This window comes from Ailuropoda melanoleuca, chromosome 17 (assembly GCF_002007445.2).
Source record: "Ailuropoda melanoleuca isolate Jingjing chromosome 17, ASM200744v2, whole genome shotgun sequence".
NCBI classification, from domain to species: Eukaryota; Metazoa; Chordata; class Mammalia; order Carnivora; family Ursidae; genus Ailuropoda; species Ailuropoda melanoleuca.
In genome coordinates this window covers 30,786,498-30,810,123 of record NC_048234.1, presented here as the reverse complement: position 1 = coordinate 30,810,123, position 23,626 = coordinate 30,786,498, and the positions used below count along the sequence as shown (strand labels likewise).

The following is a 23,626-nucleotide window of genomic DNA, read 5'->3' as shown; positions in this document are numbered from 1 at the left end:
AGGACAAAGTGGGGAGAAAGGGAACAGGAGGGCTCAGATGTAATCTATCCCCCTCCCTCCCCAGCCCATCCACCGGGTCCAGCCCAAACACTACCTCTTGTCTGGAGCGTCTAGGTTCGTGGACGCTATGCCCTCGGTCGGAGGACCTACTCTTGCCTCTGAAATTCACGGTTACCTCTCATGGCATTTGACTGTACGTGTGCTGTTTTATGTGTCTTTTCTTGTTTATCCTCTTAGATTTTAAATTCATTAAGGGCACGCTGTGTGTCTGAACCATTCTTTTTGTAATGTGCCCTCCCCCAGACTAGTTTAATGCTTTCCAAATGGTTCTAGGGCCGAAATGTTTGTTGAACTCCTCCCGGAAAAAAGCAGCCTCGTACACAAACTGAGAACTGTAGGGACGACGTCGTCGAAGCCTGTGGGAAGCAAGCTTGGAAACTTCAGGAGCATAAACGGGATATTTAGGTGTAGTTTTGCCTGCAGACAGAGATCTTTCAAAGTCCCTTCCAGTCCAGCAATTCAGAAAGGAGTACAGGCTCTCCCTAGCAGGATATAGCATTGTCCAAACTCAACATGGAAGCCGCATTTAGAAAGCCACCACTGCCCGTGAAGCAAGAGAACCTTTTATCCGAAGAGGAATAAACATGTTACTTAGCAAATACTTTATTCTACATCCAACTCCCAGAAAGACCCAGGAAGGGTTGATGAAATTGGGAGTTCTGGAAATAGCTCTTCCTAAAATAAAACAGGCGTGAATCCAACCCAGTGTGGTCTCAAGAGAGCAGCTGTGCAAGAGATAGGTTAGGAGGGCAGGTAACACAGAGATGAGAGGGCAGCTGGAGATTTTTGATCCATGGGAAGGCTAGTATTGGTAAGTGAAAAGCCGAAAGCTTGGGATGGAACAAAACCCCATCCCCAGGCTGGCCATAGGGAAGTTTTCTCTGTGCCTTAGACTAAGTTCAGGGATGACCAAAGATCATGTCCTTGATATAAAGCCTGAGAGAAGATTTGGCAGAAAAAGGCTGTCACCCATTTGTCATGTATTTATCAGTTTATAAGCTCAAGGCTTGTTTCTAACTAGCTCGATGGATAGGTGAATGGTTTTAGGCTGTTAATTTTATTTCCCAGTACTAACTGTTATTCACTAGCATGGAAACTAGGAAATGGGAAGTGATAGACCAGACAGAGTTTTGGAATCCCACGTAATGTATAATTCTGTGAACAATTATTCAAAAGCCTAAGCACATTTTCTCCCTAAATAGATGTGTACATTTCACAATAAAGACATACCACAGTAAAAGAAATAGCCGACTGCATCAGATCTCCCTGTGAAGTTGGCATAGCTGTACGGTATCTGAATACATCCCTCAAGAGAGTATGAAATTAATCAAGTCCCGTAAATTAGCTTCATAGAATATAATTATACAATGCAGTGGGACATGTGTAAGTAAAGGTGATGGATTCTTTGTCTCAGTCTCAAGGGGCCTGACTTGGGCTTCTCTCTTTCCCTCTAAATCTGTCAGGCAGCAGGAGAAGGTCCTTCTAGGAGAAGGTATGAGTGGAAGAGCTGATATGCCCTTCCAGAGCTAAGATTCTCCTTGAAACTAGGTGTGCCGGTGGAGGAGATCAGGTACTATACTTATTTGCTCAAGCGGCCATCACAAAGCATCATAAACTGGGTGACTTAAACAACAACAAAAAATTTTTCCCCAATTCTGGAGGCTGGAAGTCCAGGATGAAGGTATGAGTGGGGTTGGTTTTTTTCTGAGGCCTCTCTCCCTCACTTAGAGGTGGCCACTTTTCTCCCTGTGTCTTTATGTGGTCTTCCTTTTGTGTGTATCTGTGTCCTAATCTCCTCTTCTTATAAGGACACCAGTCATATTGGATTGGGACCCACCCCAACTACCTCATGTTAACTTCATTACCTCTTTAAAGAACTGATTTCCAAATACACTCCATTCTGAGGTGCTGGGGGTTAGAATTTTTTGGAGGACAAAATCCAGCCCATAACAGTTACCTTAGGAATGTGATAGTGGATGTGCTGAGAATTCCTGCTGATTCCATGATTAGTGACTGGCCCCCATACTTCATTTGTCATGCTTCTGTGTTGAGTCTAAGGGTCACTTCAGGGGTTTCATGACCATGTTAGAGACACATAGTGACTATGGGAGGCCTAGTTTAGCCCCAGATCATCTAATAATGGTAAGAGTGATATTAAATATTATAATGTAATACAAATAATATTAAATAATATTATAGAATTATTGCCTAACAGTTCACTCATTATCTCTTTGAGGTCTCACATTATCTCCTCTATCAAACTCAATTTGTGGATGAAGAAATAGGGTTGATACCTTTGACCCCACCCTGATAAGTTGCCTCCCTATTTATTTGAACTGGTCTGAAAATCTATGGAGAAATTCCTTGCAGGGGATTGAGATTGGGGAGGGAGTTCTGAAAGAAGTTCTTTTCAGCTTTGAATTGGGGATCTAAGGGAGTTCAGAATCTTCAAAGACATTGAAACCTTAGATGGGATCTGCAACTTTCCCCCTGCCAAGAGGTCAGCTAACCTGGATCTGTTACACCCTAACCGTTGGCAAGATGGAGGAAAAGAGAACAAGAGGCAGGGGTGGGGATTCGGGATTCTGCACCTGCCTGGGAGTTGAGTATTCAGCCAACTCCTTCTCCAGTTTGATTCAGTCCCATTTATCTGGTTTTGTTTTTGTTGCCTGTGCTTTTGGTGTCATATCCAAGAAATCGTTGCCAAATCCAATGTCCTGAAGTTTTTCCCCCTGTGTTTTCTTCTAGGAGTTTTATAGGTTTAGGTCTTTCCATTTAGGTCCTTAATCCCTTTTGAGTTAATTTTTTGTACCTGGTATAAAGTAGGGGGCCATCTTCATTCTTTTGCTTGTGGATATCCAGTTTTCCTAGCACCATTGGTTGAAGAGACTGTTCTTTCCCTATTGTGTCAGTCTTGTTATTCCTGTCAAAAATCATTTGAGCAGGGGTGCCTGGCTCAGCCTGTAGGGCATATGACTCTTGATCTCGGGGTTGTGAGTTTGAGCCCCACGTGGGTGTTGTGTAGAGATTACTTAAAATTTTTTTTAAAAATCATTTGACCATAGATGCGTGGGTATATTTCTGGATTCTCTGATCTGTTCCATTGGTTTATATTTCTGTCTTTGTGTTGGCACCATAGTGTTCTGATTACTATAGCTTTGTAATAAGTTTTGAAGTCAGAGAGTATGAGACCTCCAACTTTGTTCTTCTTTTTCAAGATTGTTTTGAGTATTTGATGTCTCTTGAAATTCCACATGAATTTTAGGATAGATTTTTCTATTTCTGAAAAAAAAATGCTCTTGGGATCCAGGACACCTGCTTTAGAAAACCACTTTTCTATGATAACTTTTAGCAAAATTACTGAAATAATAACAACAGCAATCTCTAACCGTTCTGTAGCATCAACTGTGATATGCCAAGCAGTGTTTTCTATCCTTACCTAAATCAACTCATTTAATCTTGACAATCCCCTATGTAAGTAGTGTTACCTTCCCATTTATACATAAGGAAACTGGGGCACACAGGAATTCTGTAACTTGCCTAAGGTCACAGTTTTTTTAAATTTAAGTAGAATTAACATACATTGCTTATTAGTTTCAGGTGTGCAATATAATAATTTAATATTTCCAAACATTACTCAGTGCTCATCACAGTAAGCATGCTCTTCATCCCTTTAATCTGTTTCACCCCTCACCTCCCCCAGCAACTATACCCGTTTGTTCTCTGTATTTAAGAGTCTATTTTTTTGTTTGTCTCTTTTTTCTTTGTTCATTTGTTTTGTTTTTTAAATTCCGCATATGAATGAAACCATAGATACTTGTCTTTGACCAACTTATTTTGCTTTGCGCGATATCCTCTAGGTCCATCCATGTTGTCACAAAGGGCAAGATGTCATTCTTTTTGATGGCTTAGTAATACTTCATTTATATATATGAAGATCCCATTTCAAAAGGTCAGAGGCAGGATTCCAAGGCAGGCTGTCTGCCTCAGCTGCTAGTGTGGGAGAAGAACAGCTCTGACAGAGCAGTTCATGTGCATTTGCTAGGCTCTTGGTAGATGCAGTCTAAGATGTGTGGAGAGGCCCACATATCATGCTGGGTTAGGTCTCAGAGCTGTGCTTCTGAGATTTTGTTCTGCATGAACATATTGAGAGAGTAAAAGGAAAGGAAAAGAAAAGAAAGGTTCCTTGGTTTACCTTTGTGAGGTAAACAAAATCAAACAGATTTCTTTTCTGTAGGCCAGCTCAGAATCTATGACAGGTTCACATGCCTTATAAAGTCTCCAAAGGAGGATATAATCTATGGTGTTTCCCAGACTTACCTGGCGCAAAGCCCTTTTGCATAGATCCTTGGAATCTCTTCTGTGGGCACAGGCTTTGGGAAGCAGTGGCTTAAAAAAAATGACAGAATGTGGCCGTTCTGTGTCTCTTTCACCACCGGGACCATTTGGAACACTCAGGTACAGTTCCTTCCCGTGTGTCTGTTTCTGTGTGTGTCCCTATCAGTCACAGGCCTGAGCTCGTGGGGAGCTGATTGCAGGAGTGGATTCCAGAAATGTGCCCGTATCTTGCCACAGCCTGCTTCCTGGGGTCACTGGGGTCTGAGAGGTGACTCTATTGTAATTCACAGCCAGTGAATGGAATGGGTGGGAGTGAAAAGATGAAGGAACTTTATGCTGGAGGGAAACAAGGAAACGTTGAGCTCTCCGGAAGGAAATCCAGAACATAAAAATAGGTTGGTGTTACGAAAGGTACAGAACATTGGAGCATCCACCAAGTATTTATTCAACAAGTGTTCTCCGGGTGCAGGCTGCCTGGGAGTGCTCTTGCACCCCTGGGATTTTATGGGGAGCACAGTACCAGCTTGCACTTTAGGAGCTGACAGCCCATCCAGTAGGAAATGTCTCTCTCTGTTCTCTGCCTCCGTTTCTTCGTTTGAGAACGAGAAACAACAGTGACTTAGAGGGTTGCTACCCAAAACCAATGTTAATGTGAAAATATAAAGACTTGGGTGCCTGGGTGACTCGGTTAAGCCTCTGCCTTTGGCTTAGGTCATGATCCCAGGGTCCTGGGATCAAGTCCCGCATTGGGCTCCCTGCTCAGCGGGCTCCCTCTACCCTTCCCCCCCTGCTCGTGATCTCTCTCTCAAATAAATAAGTAAAATCTTTAAAAACAAAATAAACAAAACCCCCACAAAAGTATAAAGACTTGTGGAGGCAGAGAGAGGCAACGTGGAATCAAGTTTTTTTTTCTTTAAGGAAAAGAACATAAATGAAATAGTGAAATTTTCAGAACCAAAAATAGAAGAAAAAATTTATTTTAAGGAAACAAAATGCAAGACTAAAACACAAAAAGCAACAAAACTAGGGAAATACGCAAAGCAACAGTCAAGGGAGCCAAAGTGAAAAGACGAGGGTCGAGGTCAATACAGACTATAAAAACAAGGGTAGAATTAAAAAAATGTGAAATGAGTTACTGCAAAAGATGATTCAGCACTTCCCATGAGAAGCAGGCAGCTTGTATGTGTCTTATTTATTTTCATATCCCCACCGCTCGCACAGAGCAGACCTCTGGAAGTACTTGTGAGGATAACCGAATGTGATAGACATGTGACCAGAGGGGGCGGCAGCAGCCCCATCATGGGAGGCTGATTGGAGGCTGGGCTTCTCCGCCTTTCTTCCGTGGTGCTGACATTTCATGTTTTTGTTTATTCCTGCTGCTTCCTACACTTTATTTTGGAAAACGTGAAGATCCCTGGTAATACGGCAGTGGGAAGTGACAGCATAATAGTGCTTCTGATAAACAGCTGAATTACTCCTTACTGAGCACTTAATTTTTCTAATGTTAACTTGCTTTTGCCCAAGAGAAGATTTCTAGAAACTCTTAGAGCATCTAATTATATTTAAATTACCTCTTTATTTTTAAATGTGGCACATGCTTGTGTTTTAAAAATTGAAACAGCACAGAAAAGCCCCTTTCTCCCCGTACCTACTCCGTATGGGTAGCTGCTATTAATGGTATATTTCTATTCCTTCTAGATATTATCTATCCCCAAAAATATGTGTAAATGTTTATAACTTTATACAAATGCTATCGTTCTAAACATACCATGTTGTGATTTGATTTATTTATTAAATGTATCTGAGGTGCCATTCCATGTCAGTACGTTTGGCAATTTTTTCTTGCGTTGATATACCATAATGAATTTCATGCTGTATTCAATCACTCTTCTGTTAGTGGGCACTTAGATTATCTCTTGTTTTTTTATTAAAAAAAATAAATTACTTAAGTAGAAATTTCCTTTAGTCAGTGAATGGACAACTTGGATCCAAAGCTAAGGGCACAATAGTGCAAAGTACTGCATATCCCAAAGAAAGAGATGGCAACATGCTCTCAGCAGTTGGATTGGATGCTTCCCCCAAGGCCTCTTAAAAAGTGACCCGCTTTTGCTAAGCTCAACCACCAACCCAGCCTATATGAGCAGAAGATTGGGGAGGAGAAGAGTGAGGGAATTTTCAAGAGTCATTGTTGGTTAGGAAGAGTGGGGTGCGTCCCTTTCTGACCCTCCAAAGCCAAGTGAGGGCTGTTGCAAGGGAGTCATGGGTAAAGATTCAGAAAACCTTCCACAAGGGAGACTGTATTCTTACTCCCAGTTGGATGTCTACATAGGCAGTGGACTTGTGTGTGTGCCCTGAGGAAGGTAGCAGAGGGTGACCTGCTTTGTCACAGCATGGTGGAGTAGGGTGATACAGGTATCCTGTGTGTGGACTGACAGTAGTGGACTTGAGTCATTTTGTAGCACCCCACCTGTTATGGGCTTAATTGTTACCCCCCATCCAAATTCATATGTTGAAGTCCTAATCCCTAGTGTTTGGAGATGGCAGTCTTTAAAGAGGTAATTAAATTGAAATGAGGTCATTAAGGATGAAACCCTAATCTGATATGATCTATATCCTTATAAGAAGAGGAGATTAGGGGTGCCTAACTCCTGATTTCAGCTCAGGTTATGATCCCGGTGTTGTGGGATCAAGCCCCATGTCGGGCTTAGTGCTCAGCACGGAGTCTGCTTGTCCCTCTCCCTCTGCTCCTCCCTTTCACTCGCGTTCTCTCTCTCTCAAATAAATAAATAATCTTAAAAAAAGAAGAAGAGGAGGAGATTAGGATACAGACACACATAAGGGTGAAGACACAGGGAGAAAATGGCCATCTCCAAGTCAAGGAGAGAGACCTCAGAAGACGCTAACCCAGCTGACCTCTTGCTCTTGGACTTCTAGTTTCCAGAATTGTGAGAAATCTAACGTTGAAGGTACCCAGCCAGTGGTCTTTGTTATGGCAGCCTCTCGGCAGACTAATGTGCCACCCAAGGTGAGAAGGCCCAAGCCAGAGGCAGTGCCAGGAGCTGAGGATGGAGTGAAGATGTGGAGTCAAGCCAGTCTCTGGTGCCAGAGAAGAAGGCAGTGGGGAGATCCCATGGGCCATCAAGGGGTTCATCAAGGGAGCAGAGGCTGGGGGTTTAGAGAAAACTGAGCTGCCTCCCAAAATCCTGGCTGGGGAGAGGAGTGGAAGTGGTACAGCCCAGGCTCTCCCAGCGCCCACTGAATGCACCCACCCACCCAGCCTCCTCTCTGGACCTAAGACATCTGAGTGGGAGGAGGCAGAGAAGAGCCCTTCCTACCCTGAGTTCCCTGAGACTTAGCTTTAGCCAGTACCACTAGGAGAGTGAAGGAGATAAGATTTCAAGACGAGAAATTAGCAGTTGTAAAATGAGTTGGATTTTAATAACTGAAAGTGACAAGATCACATGCAGTGGGGACAGGAGATGAAAATAGTACAGTTGGGATAGCAGCAATGAGGGAAAATTTCAACTAGTTCATGTTTGTATCACAATCATAATTCACACTACTCAAAAAAAACCATTTTTATTACAGTAAACATCTTTTTACATATACCATGGTGTACATCTGTGAATATTCTGCTCTGTGAATTCTAATCATTGGACTAGCTGGTCGAAAGCTATCTGCGTTTAACACTTTGATAAATAAAGCCCCAAATTATACATCGTCTTAAACTCTTTATACTCACACAACCATATCTGGGGGTGCCATTTGCACAAAAGATTAAAGCTTCACAATTTTTAATATATATATATATATATAATCCAACTTTGAGAAATGAAATTTTATCGAGTTGTTTTCGCAAGAGTCAGCAAACTGTCGCCTTCAGGTCCAGCCCAGTCTGCCACCTATTTTGGTACCTTAAGGTTTATTGGCGCACAGCCACACCCCTTCATTTACATATTCATTATGGCTGCTCTCGTGCTCCCACGGAGTTGAGTAGTTGTTGCCACAGAGACTATGGCCTGCAAAGCCTAAGATATTTAGCATCTGGGCCTTCAGAGAAAAACTTTGCTGAGCCCAGCTCTAGAGAAGTCAGATTTCAATTCTTTACCGCACCCTGTGGATCAGCAAATGTAATTGCTTGAGCAGCAGTTGGAGGCATATCTCTGTAGGCTCCTATTCATATTCCTGGTGCCCGAGTTTCAGGCTCTTGAACATCTGAAGGGAAGGAAATAAAACTAAGTCAGCTCATCCATTACACCTCGCTGTGCGGGGAGAGGAAGCCTTGTGAGCCTATTTCCTTGGATGGGGGTAGGGCAGGGAGGCACCCTCAGCCTCCTCTCCACAAAGGATGAATTCCAGGTGGTGCTGAGCTGGTGAGGTGGGGGGTGGGCAGGGTTGTAGGAGCCATTACTTGGCCATCTGCAGAAGCCGTTGCCCTTTGCACTCAAGATAGGCTTCAATTCTGAAGGCCAACAGTTGTCCGCCTCTCCCCGCCCTTTAGAAGAACCTGGTCCTTACTTAGCCACGCCCCCACACCCCCCATATCTGGGAGGAGCTTTATATTGCGGAGGGAGAGGGCACAGCAAACTCTACCAGGTGAACTGTACCTACTCGTGTTAGAACAGCTGCTTCTTTGTAATATCATTTCTGTAAGAGTCAGCTACCATTTTTTTCCCCCTAAATTCTGTTTTGAAGAATGCTGAACTTGTTAACGGAAGTGATTTGTCGGTAGAGCATTTTGATTTTCAAGTTCCGATATGTGGTGAGACACTGTGAGAAGCATTTTACCAGAAGAGCGGGGCGTCCTCACATCTAAATAAGGCGTTGATTCAATAGTTATTTCTTCATCTCCACCGCCTGCTGGGCTCTGTGCTAAGCACCGCATGGAGCTTTGTGTGCCTGTGTGGAGGGAGGGATAGGAGTGGGGAGGCGTGCGGGTGGGGGAGTAGACCAGTTAAGAATAGGTGATGTAAAAACATGAAAAATTGCCAATTTGAAATGAGCACAGGGTGCTTTATAACCTGACCCAGCTGTATGGGTTGGGGGTGAGATCAGTGACCGAGATGTCCAAGCTGAGTCGTAGAAGACAAGCAGGGTTAGCAGGGCCAAGCAGGGCGTGGGCAAGAGGAGAGGAGGCTCTAGCCTGGCATGGGGGAGCGAGGGGCCGAGCAGGAAGGCCTCATGGCCTTTTCCTTCAGGCAGTGGGGAACACTGAAGGGATTTAAACAAGAAGGTTAGATTGAGAAGGATATTCAGCGAGTGCTTTGGAGGGTGTGGGGAGTAAAAATCAGAAGGAGAAAAAGGGAAACAAGTTCCTTCAAGGAAGGAAGGGATGTGACCATTTACACATGCGTGTAAGTGGCATTGGTGAAAATGGACAGGAGAGGTGAGGCAAATCTACAGGACTGGATGGTCAAGTGGATTGGGAAAAGATGGTTTAAAAAGAAGGGGAAGTAAGAATGAATGCTAGTTTGGAGGTTTGGGTGCTCAGGTAATAGGTAGAGACATTCCCAGGCTGTGGAACGTGGTAGCTTTTGCTGTGTAATAGTGTCTCAGACTTTAGCAACATGAAACAGCAAATATTATTCTCTCACGGTTTCCGTGTGTCAGAAATTTGAGAGTGGATCAGCTGGGTGGTTCTGATCAGGGTCTCTTAGGAAGAGGCTACCAAGACATGGGCTACATGGGCTAGGGCTTGCGGTCATTCAGACTCGACGGCGGCCGGAGGGGCTTCTTCCAAGGTGAATCATTCACATGGCGGTGGGCAGGCCACCTCAGTTCCTTCCTGGTTTTGTCCCAGAAGCCTCAGTTCCCCGCCACATGGATCCCTCCATAGGGCTGCTTCAGTGTCCCTACAACATGGCAGCAGACATCTCCCAGTGGGGTGACCCAAGAAAGAGCAAAGAAGAAGCCACACTGTTTTTGAGGACCTACTCTTAGAAGTCACACAGTGTCACTTCTACTTTATTCTGTTCTTTAAACTCAATTCAAACTTAAGGGGAGAGGAATTGGGCTTCAACTTGTGCAAGGAGTGTCAAAGAATTTCTGGATACTTTTTAAAACCACCGCTGAGAATATAGGATGTAGCACATCTGTGTAGAAGAGATGCTGAATACGGCTTTGTGCTCGTTGAGTTTGAGGCGCCTGTGAGGAATTCAAGCTACGAACTATAAATTCACTTCATAAACAACTATATGCCCATCCCCAGGGTAAGAATATGCCACTTAATGTAATGTTCTCAACAACACACAAATGACCAATATGTATTAAGTTTTAGCAAACACAAGAAGAGAGTATGGCATATACCCCGCAAGCAAGAGGTGGAATTCTCCATCCATCTCTGTTCCCAGCCAGTGATTTAATTATTATCTGAAAGGCAAATGGTTGAAATGATATTATGGCCTCCTTCTATTCCTGCTCAGTGTTCCTCAAACTTTAGTGTCCATAAGATTTACTCTAAAGGATTTTATACACAAAGGATTTTAACCACATACGTTATGATTTAGGGAACAATTCAAAAACTTATCCAAGGGTCATTTGGATTACAAGTAATCTTTGCTACCTGCAGAGTTTTAGAATTTGACCCTGGGTAAGGAAACTGCATTGTGTCCCGCTCCTCTGAGAATCTGAGAACAGATGGCATGGTGTGTGGGTTTCTGCAAAATCCCCAAAGAGGTCGTTCTCTTGGCGTATGCCCAGTGCTTTTCTCCCTTACTTTGTCATCCATTTTCCCTGCCATCACCTCTTTCTTATCTGCCCTGGCTGGCTGGCTTCTAGGGACCACAGTGCTTATCTGTTCTAGGGCAAGGAAGCCCCGCTGAGCTGCTTGCTGTTGCTAAGAGCCTCATTTTTATGGGCTCAAACCCAGTTTCCTGTTGGGGGACCTAAGCTCCCATCCTTTCCTTGGGATCAGCTTGATTAATCGGAGTGTGAAGCCCAGGGCAGCCTCAGGCTGGCTTGCTTCCCACGTGAGTAATTTGGTAAGCATCTGAGGGTTCACAGAATGGCAAATACCCTTACCTTAAATAGTGCCGACTGCTTTATCAGACAAGAATCCTGAAATGGCAGTCCTCCAACTGTTGGGCTTTAAAGGGCTCATTTACGTACTTCACAAAGGAAGGCAGGCACCCCATGAAAAGTTTTGTTTGGCTTTTCTTTTTTCTCTTAATCGCCATTTCTAGAGAAAGCAGCTTTTTCAGTCCAGTAGATCTTACCTAACTAGAAGGAAGCCAGGAGAATTTTAGGAACTCTGATATAAAGGAACTTTCTCTGGATGTAATCATTTTTCCAAAATATATCAGCATAACCATCCAATATTTTTCTAAGAACAATTAATGCCTTAACCTGCTACCCTACCTCTTCGGAGCCATATTTCTTAGCGGCCAATCTTGTAAGAAGGATTCTTCTCCAAAAGGATTGCTGCCTACTTCTACGCATACATGCCTGTTGGGAACCATTACCATCTAGAAATGTTGCATGTGTGTGTGCCAAGTCTTGGTTTGCTGCTTGTTTCCTGTTGAAAAGCCCCCGATTTCAGGCAAAGCTAATCCTACACAACAATTAAATCCTTCTGGATTCAGAAATACTGGAAGGATGTGGAATTCAATGCTGTTTGTATTGAATCTGTGTACCACCTCTCATGTTCATGGGGAACAGTGACATAAATGGATTCTCCAGTCTGAAAATGGGTCCCATGTGCAGTGCTTGATTTTGCGTTTGTGGCACAGCATTGAATCACATAAGAGGATGGTTCTTTTTCTGACTTCCTTGGGTTGAGTTGAACTCAGCTAATTGAGTCCACTTTATTTTCTAATACCTGAATTTAAAGCTGTTTATTTTCCTCTAGGAATTTCTTTAGCTGCCTTCACAAGTTTTGATTCATAGATTTTATTGTCATTTGCTTACAAATGTGTTTCTCAATTTCCAAATTGTCTTTTCGTGATTGGTTTCCGGATGTATGTCCCTGAAGTCAGAGATTATGATACATGTGATACTGACTTCCGGTATTTTATGAGATGTTCTCTATGGTCAGTTTTCGTTAAGTTTGAAAAATACGGTGTACTTTTATTGAGTGCAGATCCGTCCATTAGATCAAGCTATATTATTCCATTGTTCAGATGTCTATCCTCATGCTTTTTTTCAGATTGACAAATTCTTGAGAAGTATATTTAAATTTTCCCTCACAAAATTAAATGTTCCTTATAATTTATATTCAGTGTTTATTTTATTTTCGGGCTTTGTTGTTGAAAGCCTGTAGGCTCTGGATTATTATATCTTCTGAAGAATTATTCCTTTTTTCATGAAATAATAACTTTCTTAAGGCTTGAGAATCTTTTTCTGCCTAAAATCTATCCCATTTGATACTAATATTGTGATTATGCCTTTGATACTAATATTGTGATTATATTGTGATGCTTGCCTTCCTGTGGTTAATATTCTTCTGACTTTTTTGATGTCACTTTATTGTCAACACTTCTGCATTGTTATTTTTAGATGTTCCTTTTTAAAGCAGCGTGGCTATGCAGGGTAAGTGACTCTACCAACTGTGACAAACAACCCCAAATCTCAGCGCTTTCACACAACAAAGGTTTAAAAATTATTCTTTAATCATTAGAATCTCTTTCATACTGTTCCTTTTGTGGGGGGTACTTGTCTTGCTAATTCTTCTGTCTGGTGCAACTGATGGCAATCCCTCGTGGTGTGTTTTTCCCTAGTGTATTTTATGGTTTGGGTTTTTGTGTTTTTTGGGTTTTTGGTGTGAACTCATCTTTCAGAGGGTTTTTTCTTTCTCCTAAACAAATTTCCAATGACTCCTAGATTGTAAAAATAACATCACCAAGTGGCTTCACATTTGATTCTTCTGGAACCCTAGGGCTGTAGGCCTTCAATGGTCCTAGATGAATTTTAGTTTGAATCTCTTGACCTGGGTTCCCTACATCATTCGGGTAATGTAAATAGAAACAGGCTTGGCATACAAGTAGCCTCTCTAATTCTCATATTCCAGCCAAGATCCCAGGCTGACTTACTTTCCAAGGCCAGAGACGAGTTTCTTCTCATCCCCTTTCCATTAAGGGGGCAGTTCTTTAAGGTCCACTGCCTTATTCTCCTGCAGAGCCCTAACACCTGTGTCTAGGCCAAAATCCTGTGGGCTACTTTTTCATCGGCTTTCTGGAGTAACACTGTTTCTGGCCCCTGGGGATCTCCTTTGATTTCTTTCAAGTTTGGAAATATATTAATTACTCTTTGGGTGCTGTATCTTATACAGCATTTCTTTGCATTTATCATGGTACATGGCTTTCCACTTTGCCAGACACTTGCTAATTTTTATTTATTTATTTATTTATTTATTTATTTACTTACTTATTTATTAGCAAAGAGAGAAGTCTCAGAGCCCAGGTGTTTCTTCCTTGAATTTAATAGCATTGTTTTTTTCATTATATTTAATTTATGTGACTATTTTAGGCGAGTGATTTTAAGTTTCCGTATATGCAAGTGATGCAAATCTTCCTTTCACAATGAATTTACTTAACTAAAATAAGTCAATTTAAAGAAGAATGTTAAGTAAATTAATAGGTGCTAGATGGAAGAACCGTAAAGATGGCATATAAATACTCAAGTTTAAAAAACACTTGAAAGCATTTGATGTCCTTCAGGGCTTTTGTTCTCGTTTTTTAAAATGTTCTTTCATGCTTTAGTAACCCAGACAAGATGCGTACCATCAACGTGAATCTCAGTTGAGAATGTGAGAAATAGGTTTCCCAAATTAGGGCAGAGTATAAGTCAGATATTCCCTTCAAAACAAATGCTAAAGGCCAGTTGTACAAGTCAGAATGGGCTGGATTAGGATGTGATGACAGAGAAACTCAGTATCTTAGGGGCAAAACACAATACAAATTCCTCTCTTCTTTACATATTCAGTGAGCTTCAAGGAGGGTCTTCTGCTCCTCATAGCCGCTTGGCTGCAGCCTGACAGAGCTCCAACTCAGCCACCCCCACACTTGCTCATACCTCATTCTTTGGCCCTACACCTGCCACTTCCACTCTCATTTCATCTGTCAAAGAAAATCACCTGACCACCCTAATTTCAAAGGAGAGCAGGAAAGTACAATTTTACCACGTGCCCAGAAGGCCATGAGCCAGAAATATTTGGTGAAGCACAATAAGGATTATAAAACCAGCCAGCAAACAACAGTTCTGGATCTGTCCTCTAGATGGAGACATGGAGCCGAGCATCTCTTTGGGAGGTCAGCTGTATAAGAGTCGAATTTGTATTTTACAATTCCCTCAGCCTCTTCGGTAGCTCCGTTCTATATACAGAAAACCCCAAATTAAATAGTGGCTATGATTATCTTCACTCTGGACTGATTTGTTACATGACAGATCCCGAGAGGTTTACATTATTGATCTTAAAACTCCATCTTGCTCAATTGCCAACAACCCTGGTTGGCCATGTCATTTCTATAAATATTTACAGACCCAAGGCACGAATGTGGTCAAACTATTTACAATGAACACAACTCGCGTTTCTTTCAGGTTTGCCTCTGGGCTATTTTGGTTCAGCTTTCCTTCTCTGTCCCTGTGGGTTTCCTAAAATGTCCCTATGGCCTTCTGTAATATCCATGGTTTCTGAGAGTCCCTCTCCTCTCAGGTCACCCCTGACCACAACCTTCAGCTATCCCTTCCCCCATGCATGCCAACGCTGGCTTTCCAGCACCTTCTTAACAAGGTCTCCGCTCTGTGTTGCAAAAAAGTAGTGAGAGAAAAAGGCTCTATTCACTAACGTCAGTGAGTTCAAGGGCCCTTACAGGCTCTATGGAGATTTATGCCGTACTGAAATTTTCTCTTACCTGGGCTAATACCCAGCTTGTAGTAACCTTCGTTATGTTTTGTCCAGCCATGACGCATACTTCAATTAAATCCCTAATCCTAATACTATGTCTCAAATGAGGGAATGTAATACCTTAAACTTAGTCAATGTTTTGTGATTTATGGAGTACTCACATGTATTATATTTATTCTCCACAGTCACTGTGATATTAGGTCTTTATTATCTCCATGTAAAATCACAAAGGTGGTTGGATAATTTTCTCAGGGTTAATCAGTTTATCAGTACTAACATAGAATTATAACCCAGAACTATAACCTCATATCTAGGACGCATTCAATTATTTCATGATGTTGCCTATAACTTACAAACAGTAACAAAACCTACAAGTCTTTTTTTTTTAATTGAGGTGTAGTTGACACCCAATGTTACATTAGTTTCAAGTGTACAGTGTAGTGCGCCATGTTCACCACAAGTGTAGCTGCCATCTCTCCCCATACAATGCTATCTCAATACCCCTATATTCTCTATGCAGTGAGTGCCCTTCATCCCCAGGACTTATTCTTTACATAACTGAAAGACTGTGTCTCCCACTCCCCTTCACCCATTTTGTCCATCCCCCAACCCCCTCCCCTCTGGCAACCACCACTTTGCTCTCTGTATTTGTGGGTCTGTTTCTGCTTTTTGTTTGTTTTGTTTGTTCTGTTTTGTTTTGTTTTTTAAGATTCCACATACAAGTGAAATCATATGGTATTTGTCTTTCACTGGCTTTCATTTCACGTAGCATAATACCCTGTGCATCCATGATGTTGTCGCACATAAAACCTACAGAAATTTGAGACCAATACCATCTCTTTATTTAAACCTCTCATATTTATTTTTGAGCTAAGGCTTAGCACCCTCATGTGCTCTGTGAAGTAGGTACAGCAATAAAGTCTTTTTTTTAAGGTTGACTCATAAAGGACTAGAGGAAATAATGTACATGTACATTTAGGCAATTTCAAGCTCAGTAATTCAACTCAACATCTATTTATTGGGTATTGACCTCTATCCGGTGCTGGAGACATGATAGTAGAGACAGACATGGTTCCTGTCCTCATGAAGCTTCAAGGCTAATACAGCAGGCAGTTAGAATAGATGACAAAAAGAGCTACAATAATAATGGATAACTTTTTTTTCCCTTTAGTGTTATTTTTAGACATCACACATTCTCCCTCTTTTATTAGTGTGGAAACTGAGGCACAGAAAGATTAGATAACTTGTCATATGACACACAGTGAGTGATAGAACTGGAATCCACCTGCTCTTAAATAGCAGTCCGCTACTTTATGGGTACTGCAGGGTGTATGTCAAGGAGAATACACACAGATGACTTCACATGCAAGGAATCATTGTAAGAAAATCGGAAAAGCTGCAGCATCATGGAAAACCATCCCTCTGGGTCCCAGGACTTTCAAACCTGGGGCCTAGCACAGGTCTTCTCTTCGTTCACCACCCCACCTCTATTGCTGGATAATTCGGTTTGCTGTCATTGAGTATGGTGTCTCTATTTGACACCACTTATCTTGTTCCTGCCCGTACATCATTATCTTTGACGAACACACCAACCTCTTGCTGTCTTTCTGCCAGGGTGCAGGATTCATTTCAGAGAACACACAGGATAGAGAAAACAGCAAGTGTATGGAGAAAGAAACTCCCTGAGGTGGTGTTTTTGAAGAGCTCTTTGGGGGTTGGTAGGTAACAACACGGGCATTCACTTCTCTCGGGGAGCAGCACCGAGTGATCAGTGATAATCACTGTTTAACCCCATCATCCCATCTCTATAAGAATGAGGCTCGTCTGTTCTTTTCCTCCATGTCCGCAGCACAGATAGGTATTCACTACCTATTTGTCAAATAAATGAAGCACTGCGTCTCACTAGAAACAAAGAATTTTTTTTTTCATCATAATGCTTTGCTGACAGTAAGGGCTTAGACTTGGATACTGGAAATTGATCATTCAGGTAAGCAAATTCCAAATTTGGTAGACCCAGATTCAAGTGGAGGAAAGTGTCGATAACAGGGAGGGAGAGATTAAATTTAGAACACTAACACGAAGGTTCATCATGCTTAAATATAGATTAGTGCCTACATCACAAGGACTCACCCTAGATGAGAGAAGTTACATGGAAGCATCAAGAAGAAAAATATGTTGTCATGACTAATGGAGATATACTAAATAAGGAACAAGAGGTAAAAATAGGTCAAGGGGAATTCACTGTGATCAGTGATCAGCTTCCTGTGGGAACATATACATTTGTCACAATTTTCTCCAGTATTTTCCTATTCCCCTACATGTGGCTTGGCTTACCAGTCCTGAGCTCAATACTGTTTAGAGAGAAAAGATGGTATCTCATGACCAGAACTGTCTTCACCAACATATAATTCACAACGAATCTTTAAATATTCAAAGAAGGATAGGAAATAACATCAGTTGGTGCCTTCTCAGGAATGTTAGGCCCTTTACATTTATTGCTTCATTTCTCAGAACTCAATGAGGTAGATGGTATATCTCTGTTTTACTGATGTAGAGAGACTGACAGCAATTTAATATGCTGAAATTTACACAGAGGAAGAGATAATATACGAAGTCAGGTCTGTTTTTACTCCAAAGCACATGTGTTGCCTCTCTTGTTGAAAAAGTATTATTAAATGCCCACCGTAAGTATATTTTATCAGTTATTTGCTTTTCCTGTTTCTGATTTTTCCCTTGGTGTGTGCTTACTTGTGTGAACTAGTAGGAGAAATGATTTGCTGTGTACAGAGTAAGACTGGTACCCCTGTTTCTTATTCATGGTAACTGCAGAAAGTCTTTATTCTAAATGGGGCCACTTACGATGGCTTCAGTATACATACTTGGTTTATTCCAAGCGAGCTGAAAATGTTATCCTGGAATCTCTGAGTTGCCTTTTCAGAGAAAATTAAATCCCACACAGTTTTTTACACTCTCTGTTTTGCTTTTTCTTTCTTTCTTTTTTTTTTTTCCAGACTGCCGTCAGAGGATGTAGGCATGGACATCCCCTTTGAGGAGGGAATGCCGAGCCCCAGTGCTGCAGACATGAGGCCTGGTGAGAGGAGCATTTGTTCATTTCCTTCAGCACCAGTCTGTATCCAGACCTTGTCATTATTCAGTGAGAAAACCATTTCCTATGCATCCAACTTGTGAATTCAGTGATAAAAGTGAAGAGAAAAAAAAAATGTGAGGCGGGTGTTAGGCTGGATTTGGCTCATTTCAAAGTTGACTGGAACACTGATGCTCACTAGTTTAGGCCGCCTTTGACCTCCTGGGCCACAGCTGTCACCACAGTGTGTGGTAAGTGGCTACCAGATAACAGAGTACCAAATTCTAACATCGACGTTCCCCAGATTTGTACTTCAGTGTGAGAATGTTTAAAATTAAAAATGTGATGTCAGGAAGGCTCAGTATCCTGATTATTCAAACAAACAAACAAAAAACCCTACCTGCCACGGGTTTCCAGCTCAAGACACATATAAGAAGAATTTTAAATTTCCAGTTGCATCCCACTCTCACTTTGTACCGCGGTCACTCCTGTGCACTGTACCAGCTTCAGGAACATGCCAAGATCCTGAACCCTGATTTTATCAGCCAAGCCTAGAATGGAGCAGGAAAAAGCGAGTCGATTATGTATTTATTTATTTTTCAGTCCAAGTATTTAAAGTGCATTTTTCAAAATACTAGTCATGTGACATAATTATTTTTAAATGTTCTCTGGTCAAATAATCTTGGTAGCCACTGTGTATGCACACTACTCTTGAAGTTTCACAATCCACTAGTGAATGATATAGGCTATGATATTAAGGCTATGGTTATCCTGTATGGTAGTGGTTCACTGCATGTGACTATTTAAATTAATTGAAATTTAAAATAAACTTGAGGGGCGCCTGGGTGGCACAGCGGTTAAGCGTCTGCCTTCGGCTCAGGGCGTGATCCCAGCATTGTGGGATCGAGCCCCACATCAGGCTCTTCCGCTATGAGCCTGCTTCTTCCTCTCCCATTCCCCCTGCTTGTGTTCCCTCTCTCACTGGCTGTCTCTACCTCTGTCAAATAAATAAATAAAATCTTTTAAAAAATAAAATAAAATAAAATAAACTTGAGAAGTTCAGTTCTTCAGTTGCATTAGCTTCATTTCAAGTGCCCAACAGCTATATAGAACATTTCTATCATCACAAAAAACTTTTGGACAGCACTGTTGTGAGAATTTCTGTAATACAGAAACCCAATCTTTTTACAAACCTATAGGTCAATAAAAACTTTTTTCAAATATAATACATAAAAACATAACATGGAACACAGTTTGGGTGATGTTCTGTACAGAGAAAACATTTTAATGACAAAGAAACAGAGTCACTTTCCTTAGGGCGAGACCAGAGCTACAATTCCAGAATTGAAGAGTAAACCAGATGGCCTTCCAAAATTTTGTGATTAGGAGTCCTAAACTTTCTATTTTAGGGCTAACTTTCTACCATTGTTGAATTGGGATTGACTTGGTTAAAAATGACTTCTCCAGCTCTACTTGCATCAAGTGGAAGTCATAGTAGGAGCAAGATGCATATTTCATTGAGAGGATGGGAGCTACTTCCATGAGCCTTAACACATGAAGACTATCACTCATGATACAGCAACCAATGCCAAGAAATATTAGCGTAAAAGGTAGTGACTTCTTGAGCCAATAACGTAATTTGGGAGGCTACCTCAGTTTTATCTAAGAAAAGAAAAAAAGGAGAATGCCAAAGAAAGATCACTACAGATCATACACAGAGTTGTCAGGAACTGCAGGGAAGTATTTTGGGGGTGCCCTTGAACATGATAGATGAAGTTCTTATCCTTCATTCAGCAGGAGTGAAATCTACAAGAACATCATGAGACCTGTGTACGCTTAGCTGTTTTTCTTATGCATCATAAAAATTCAATTCATTGTTATATCAGTGCCAAGTTCTCAAACTTGAACAGGGCAGGTCTGAAAATTGGTTTTCTGCTCCTCTAGCAATGGTTTCCACTTTTTATTTCTACGTGGCCAGGGCGTATGTGGCTGGGACAAGCCAGCGCTGAGGCCTGCTGGTCAAGAAAGGGATCCAAATTCCATGTAAGGGTTTTTAACAGGTGTGCCTTTGCTTAAGGGCCTTAAAAATGTTTTTCACTGGGGCCCACACACACTGTTGGCAGCAGTGTATATGGTCTAGTACTTGATGTTCCTATTTTTTCTTCTTTAGAACCTCCTAATTCTCTGGATCTTAACGACGCTCATCCTCGGAGAATCAAACTCACAGCCCCAAATATCAATCTTTCTCTGGACCAGAGTGAAGGGTCTATTCTCTCTGATGATAACCTAGACAGTCCAGATGAAATTGATATCAACGTGGATGAACTGGATACCCCTGACGAAGCAGATTCTTTTGAATACACTGGGCATGGTAAGTCGCCAAGTTGTCAAGGCCAAAGTTATGTGAAAAGTGAAAGATTACCTAAGTGGCCGTGGGAACAAACCTCCCGTTTTGTTGCTGGTGGCTCCTTTCTGTAATTTCTAGAAGCTTTTGTTTGTATCTCAGGTCATAGGTGGCTGTGATTGACAGTTTAGAGTGTAATAGAACAGGTGTGGTCACAGAGGTCATACATAGCCGCTGCTCCTTTGTTAAATGCTTATTCTTGGCAGGTCTTGTGGTAGGCACTGGGGTTGAGGGAAAACCATTACATGCTGTGTTGTAAGAAAATTGGGGCTGGGTTTGCAGAGAAAGAGAATTGAATCTGGAAGATAAAATTTGGAGCAGAGAAATTAGAGCTTACTAATTTCTTTGTATAAGCTCCCCCTGTCTGGAATGTTCTTCCTTGAAGATCATTCATGGCTGGCTCCTCCTCTTTATTCAGATCTTAATCAGATGTCAACTTTTCAGAGAGGCCTTCCTTGACCTCTGTCACCAAAGGAGCTCCCCACCTCCCAACCTAGTCACTTTCTGTCCCTCTACTTATTTTATTTTCCATGTGTCAGTAATTGAAATCCTATCATTTAACTATTTGGTTTGTGTTTATTGTCTTTCCCTTCCACCAGCATATCTGCTTTGTGAGGGCAGGGACTTTATGATGTTCATTGCTATATCTCCAGTAAAATAGGAAGGAAGGTGGGATGGCCTCTGGGTGAAGAATAAAAAGGAAGTAAAATAAGAGTTGCTGGATCAAACGCTGACATTCCTGATAGGAATATCAGTCTCATCTTAGTTCTTTCTCTTGTTCAGTGAAATTGGGTTAAGAAATTATATCCAGGGGCACCTGGGTGGCTCAGGTCATGATCCCAGAGTCCTGGCATCAGGTGCCCTGCTCAGCGGGGAGCCTGCTTCTCCCCCTCCCACTCCCCCTGCTTGTGTTCCCTTTCTCACTGTCTCTCTCTCTCTGTGTCAAATAAATAAATAAAGTCTTTAAAAAAAAAAAAGAAAGAAAGAAATTATATCCAAATACAAAGCATTTGCTTTATAAAATGGAATTACATAGTTTCTATTTTACAGGGTGATATTCTCTGACTTCATAATACTTGAAATTGAAAGCAGGAGTATCCTGGCCACAGCTATTGCTTTTATACATCAGGAAAATTATTATGGTCAAAAACCAAATACCGCAATGCAATGATGCCCTGACACTTAACACAGTAAGAGAACATAATTAGGAAATTAGGAAATTCACCAGATTCGCTCATTCATTCAGCCGATGATCATTGAGCCACTGGGACTACCACCGTGACCCGCACGGATTCAGCCCCTACTTTTACAGAGGATAAGCCTTCATTTCCTCAACTCAAAAGAACTGGAAATGGCTAAGTTACCTGTGCGACAGTTTCTTCTGTTTAACTAGAGATTTTCTATGGCGCTATGGCTGTCTTCTCCAATTTCTGTAGTTATCTGGGTATTTGACCCTGTAAGTGGAAACAAAGAGAATGTGAAAGGTCTTGAGTTCATATTCTTTCTTCTCATCCCCGAGACTCTTCCCCAGCTATTCTGTCCACCCTGGCTGCCCCAGCCCTTTAACTGCTAATATCTTCCCACGGGAAAGAATCATGCCTTGACTGCCATCCCACAGAAGACAGCTGTGGCATGAGCTGGCCCCTCCCTCTCTCCCCCTGCACTTCCCTGTTGCCCTAGAGGGAGCTGTGTCACACCACATCTGAACCTTTTATGTTTATAAATAGCAAAACTGCCAAGCGAAGTGGCGGTGGCTGAACAAACTGGTAATTAAAGCTGCCACTTGCTGACATAGTTCCTTTCATTTAGTCGACACAGTTTTGTTGAAAGAACCAGTTTCACAACCACAACCCTACATTTAGGTCTTAGATTCAGAGGACAGAATTTTAATGTAAGTTGAATTGTAAAGCCCACCTTGATTTTCAAATGAAAGATGTATAGTCAGACGCCGTTTTAAACCAACAAAAACATGAAGCATTGAAAACACGAAGGGTATCAGAGTAGCTTGATTTTATAAACAGGCAGCTATAGATAACAGACTATGGAAGAGACGTGAGTACATTTTAGTCCCAAAGTAGGAAATAAATGCTTGAAAGCAGCACATTTGTGGGTTTCTTCTGTGGGCATTTGGAACCAAGTGTATACCTTCTAAACAAAATTGGAGTTTCAAAGGCACAGTGTTTCCAAACGTTTGGTCAGTGATTTCTTTAATGAACCCTTTCAGAGTGCTTCCTCTGTACCAGGATTTGTGCTAGGTGGTTTATAAATATTAGGTATTTTCCTCCTCAGCTCTGTGAATGTCAGCTCTATGGATAGGTATCATGTTTACCCCATTTTCAAGATGAGCATACTGAGGCACAGGTTAAATAATGTACTAAGGTCACATAGCTCGTAAATGCCAGAGCCAGCATTCAAACCCTGAGTTGTCGTCCTTGACTTCTGCGCTGTTTCTTCCCCAGAATATACTGACAATGAGTAGGAGGGGGTCTTTCACTAGATGAGGCTAACACACCGGAAGCCAAGCCTGATGACCCTACCCGTACATTTATTCACATGCCCTTTCACCCAGCCATTTTCGTGACTTCAAGCCTCCTACTTCACCAAGCACTTGAAGAATTGTCATGCCATTTGCCTGTTTCATTCTGTAGCTGATGACCAATTATTTCTGACAGATTATTTTCCCACAATGTGGTTTTGCTTGTGAAACGTTTTTGAATCTCACTCTCAAAAGACATGAAATCGGTTCCACTTCCAAGCAATTTTCTTTGATAATCGTGTCCAAATAGTTGGAAAATATCATTCAGTGTACCAATATAATTAAAGCTTGACTTCCTTTGGTACTTACGTGTGCCAAAGATACCAAAAACACGTAGATACCGAAGGATTTAGGAGGTCACTC

At 41.8% G+C, this 23,626-nt stretch overlaps 1 protein-coding gene across 5 annotated transcripts in view; it reads left to right on the top strand.

Annotated features, from left to right (window-relative positions):
- PRUNE2 (prune homolog 2 with BCH domain) overlaps positions 1–23,626 on the top strand; it is a 260,462-nt gene that overhangs the window by 203,646 nt on the left and 33,190 nt on the right. For all 5 annotated transcript variants that reach the window (XM_034646743.1, XM_034646741.1, XM_019805122.2 and 2 more), the window contains exons 10-11: positions 18,250–18,329; positions 20,494–20,694. In XM_034646743.1, coding sequence (XP_034502634.1) covers positions 18,250–18,329; positions 20,494–20,694 — 281 coding nt within the window. The remainder of the gene's footprint in view (positions 1–18,249; positions 18,330–20,493; positions 20,695–23,626) is intronic.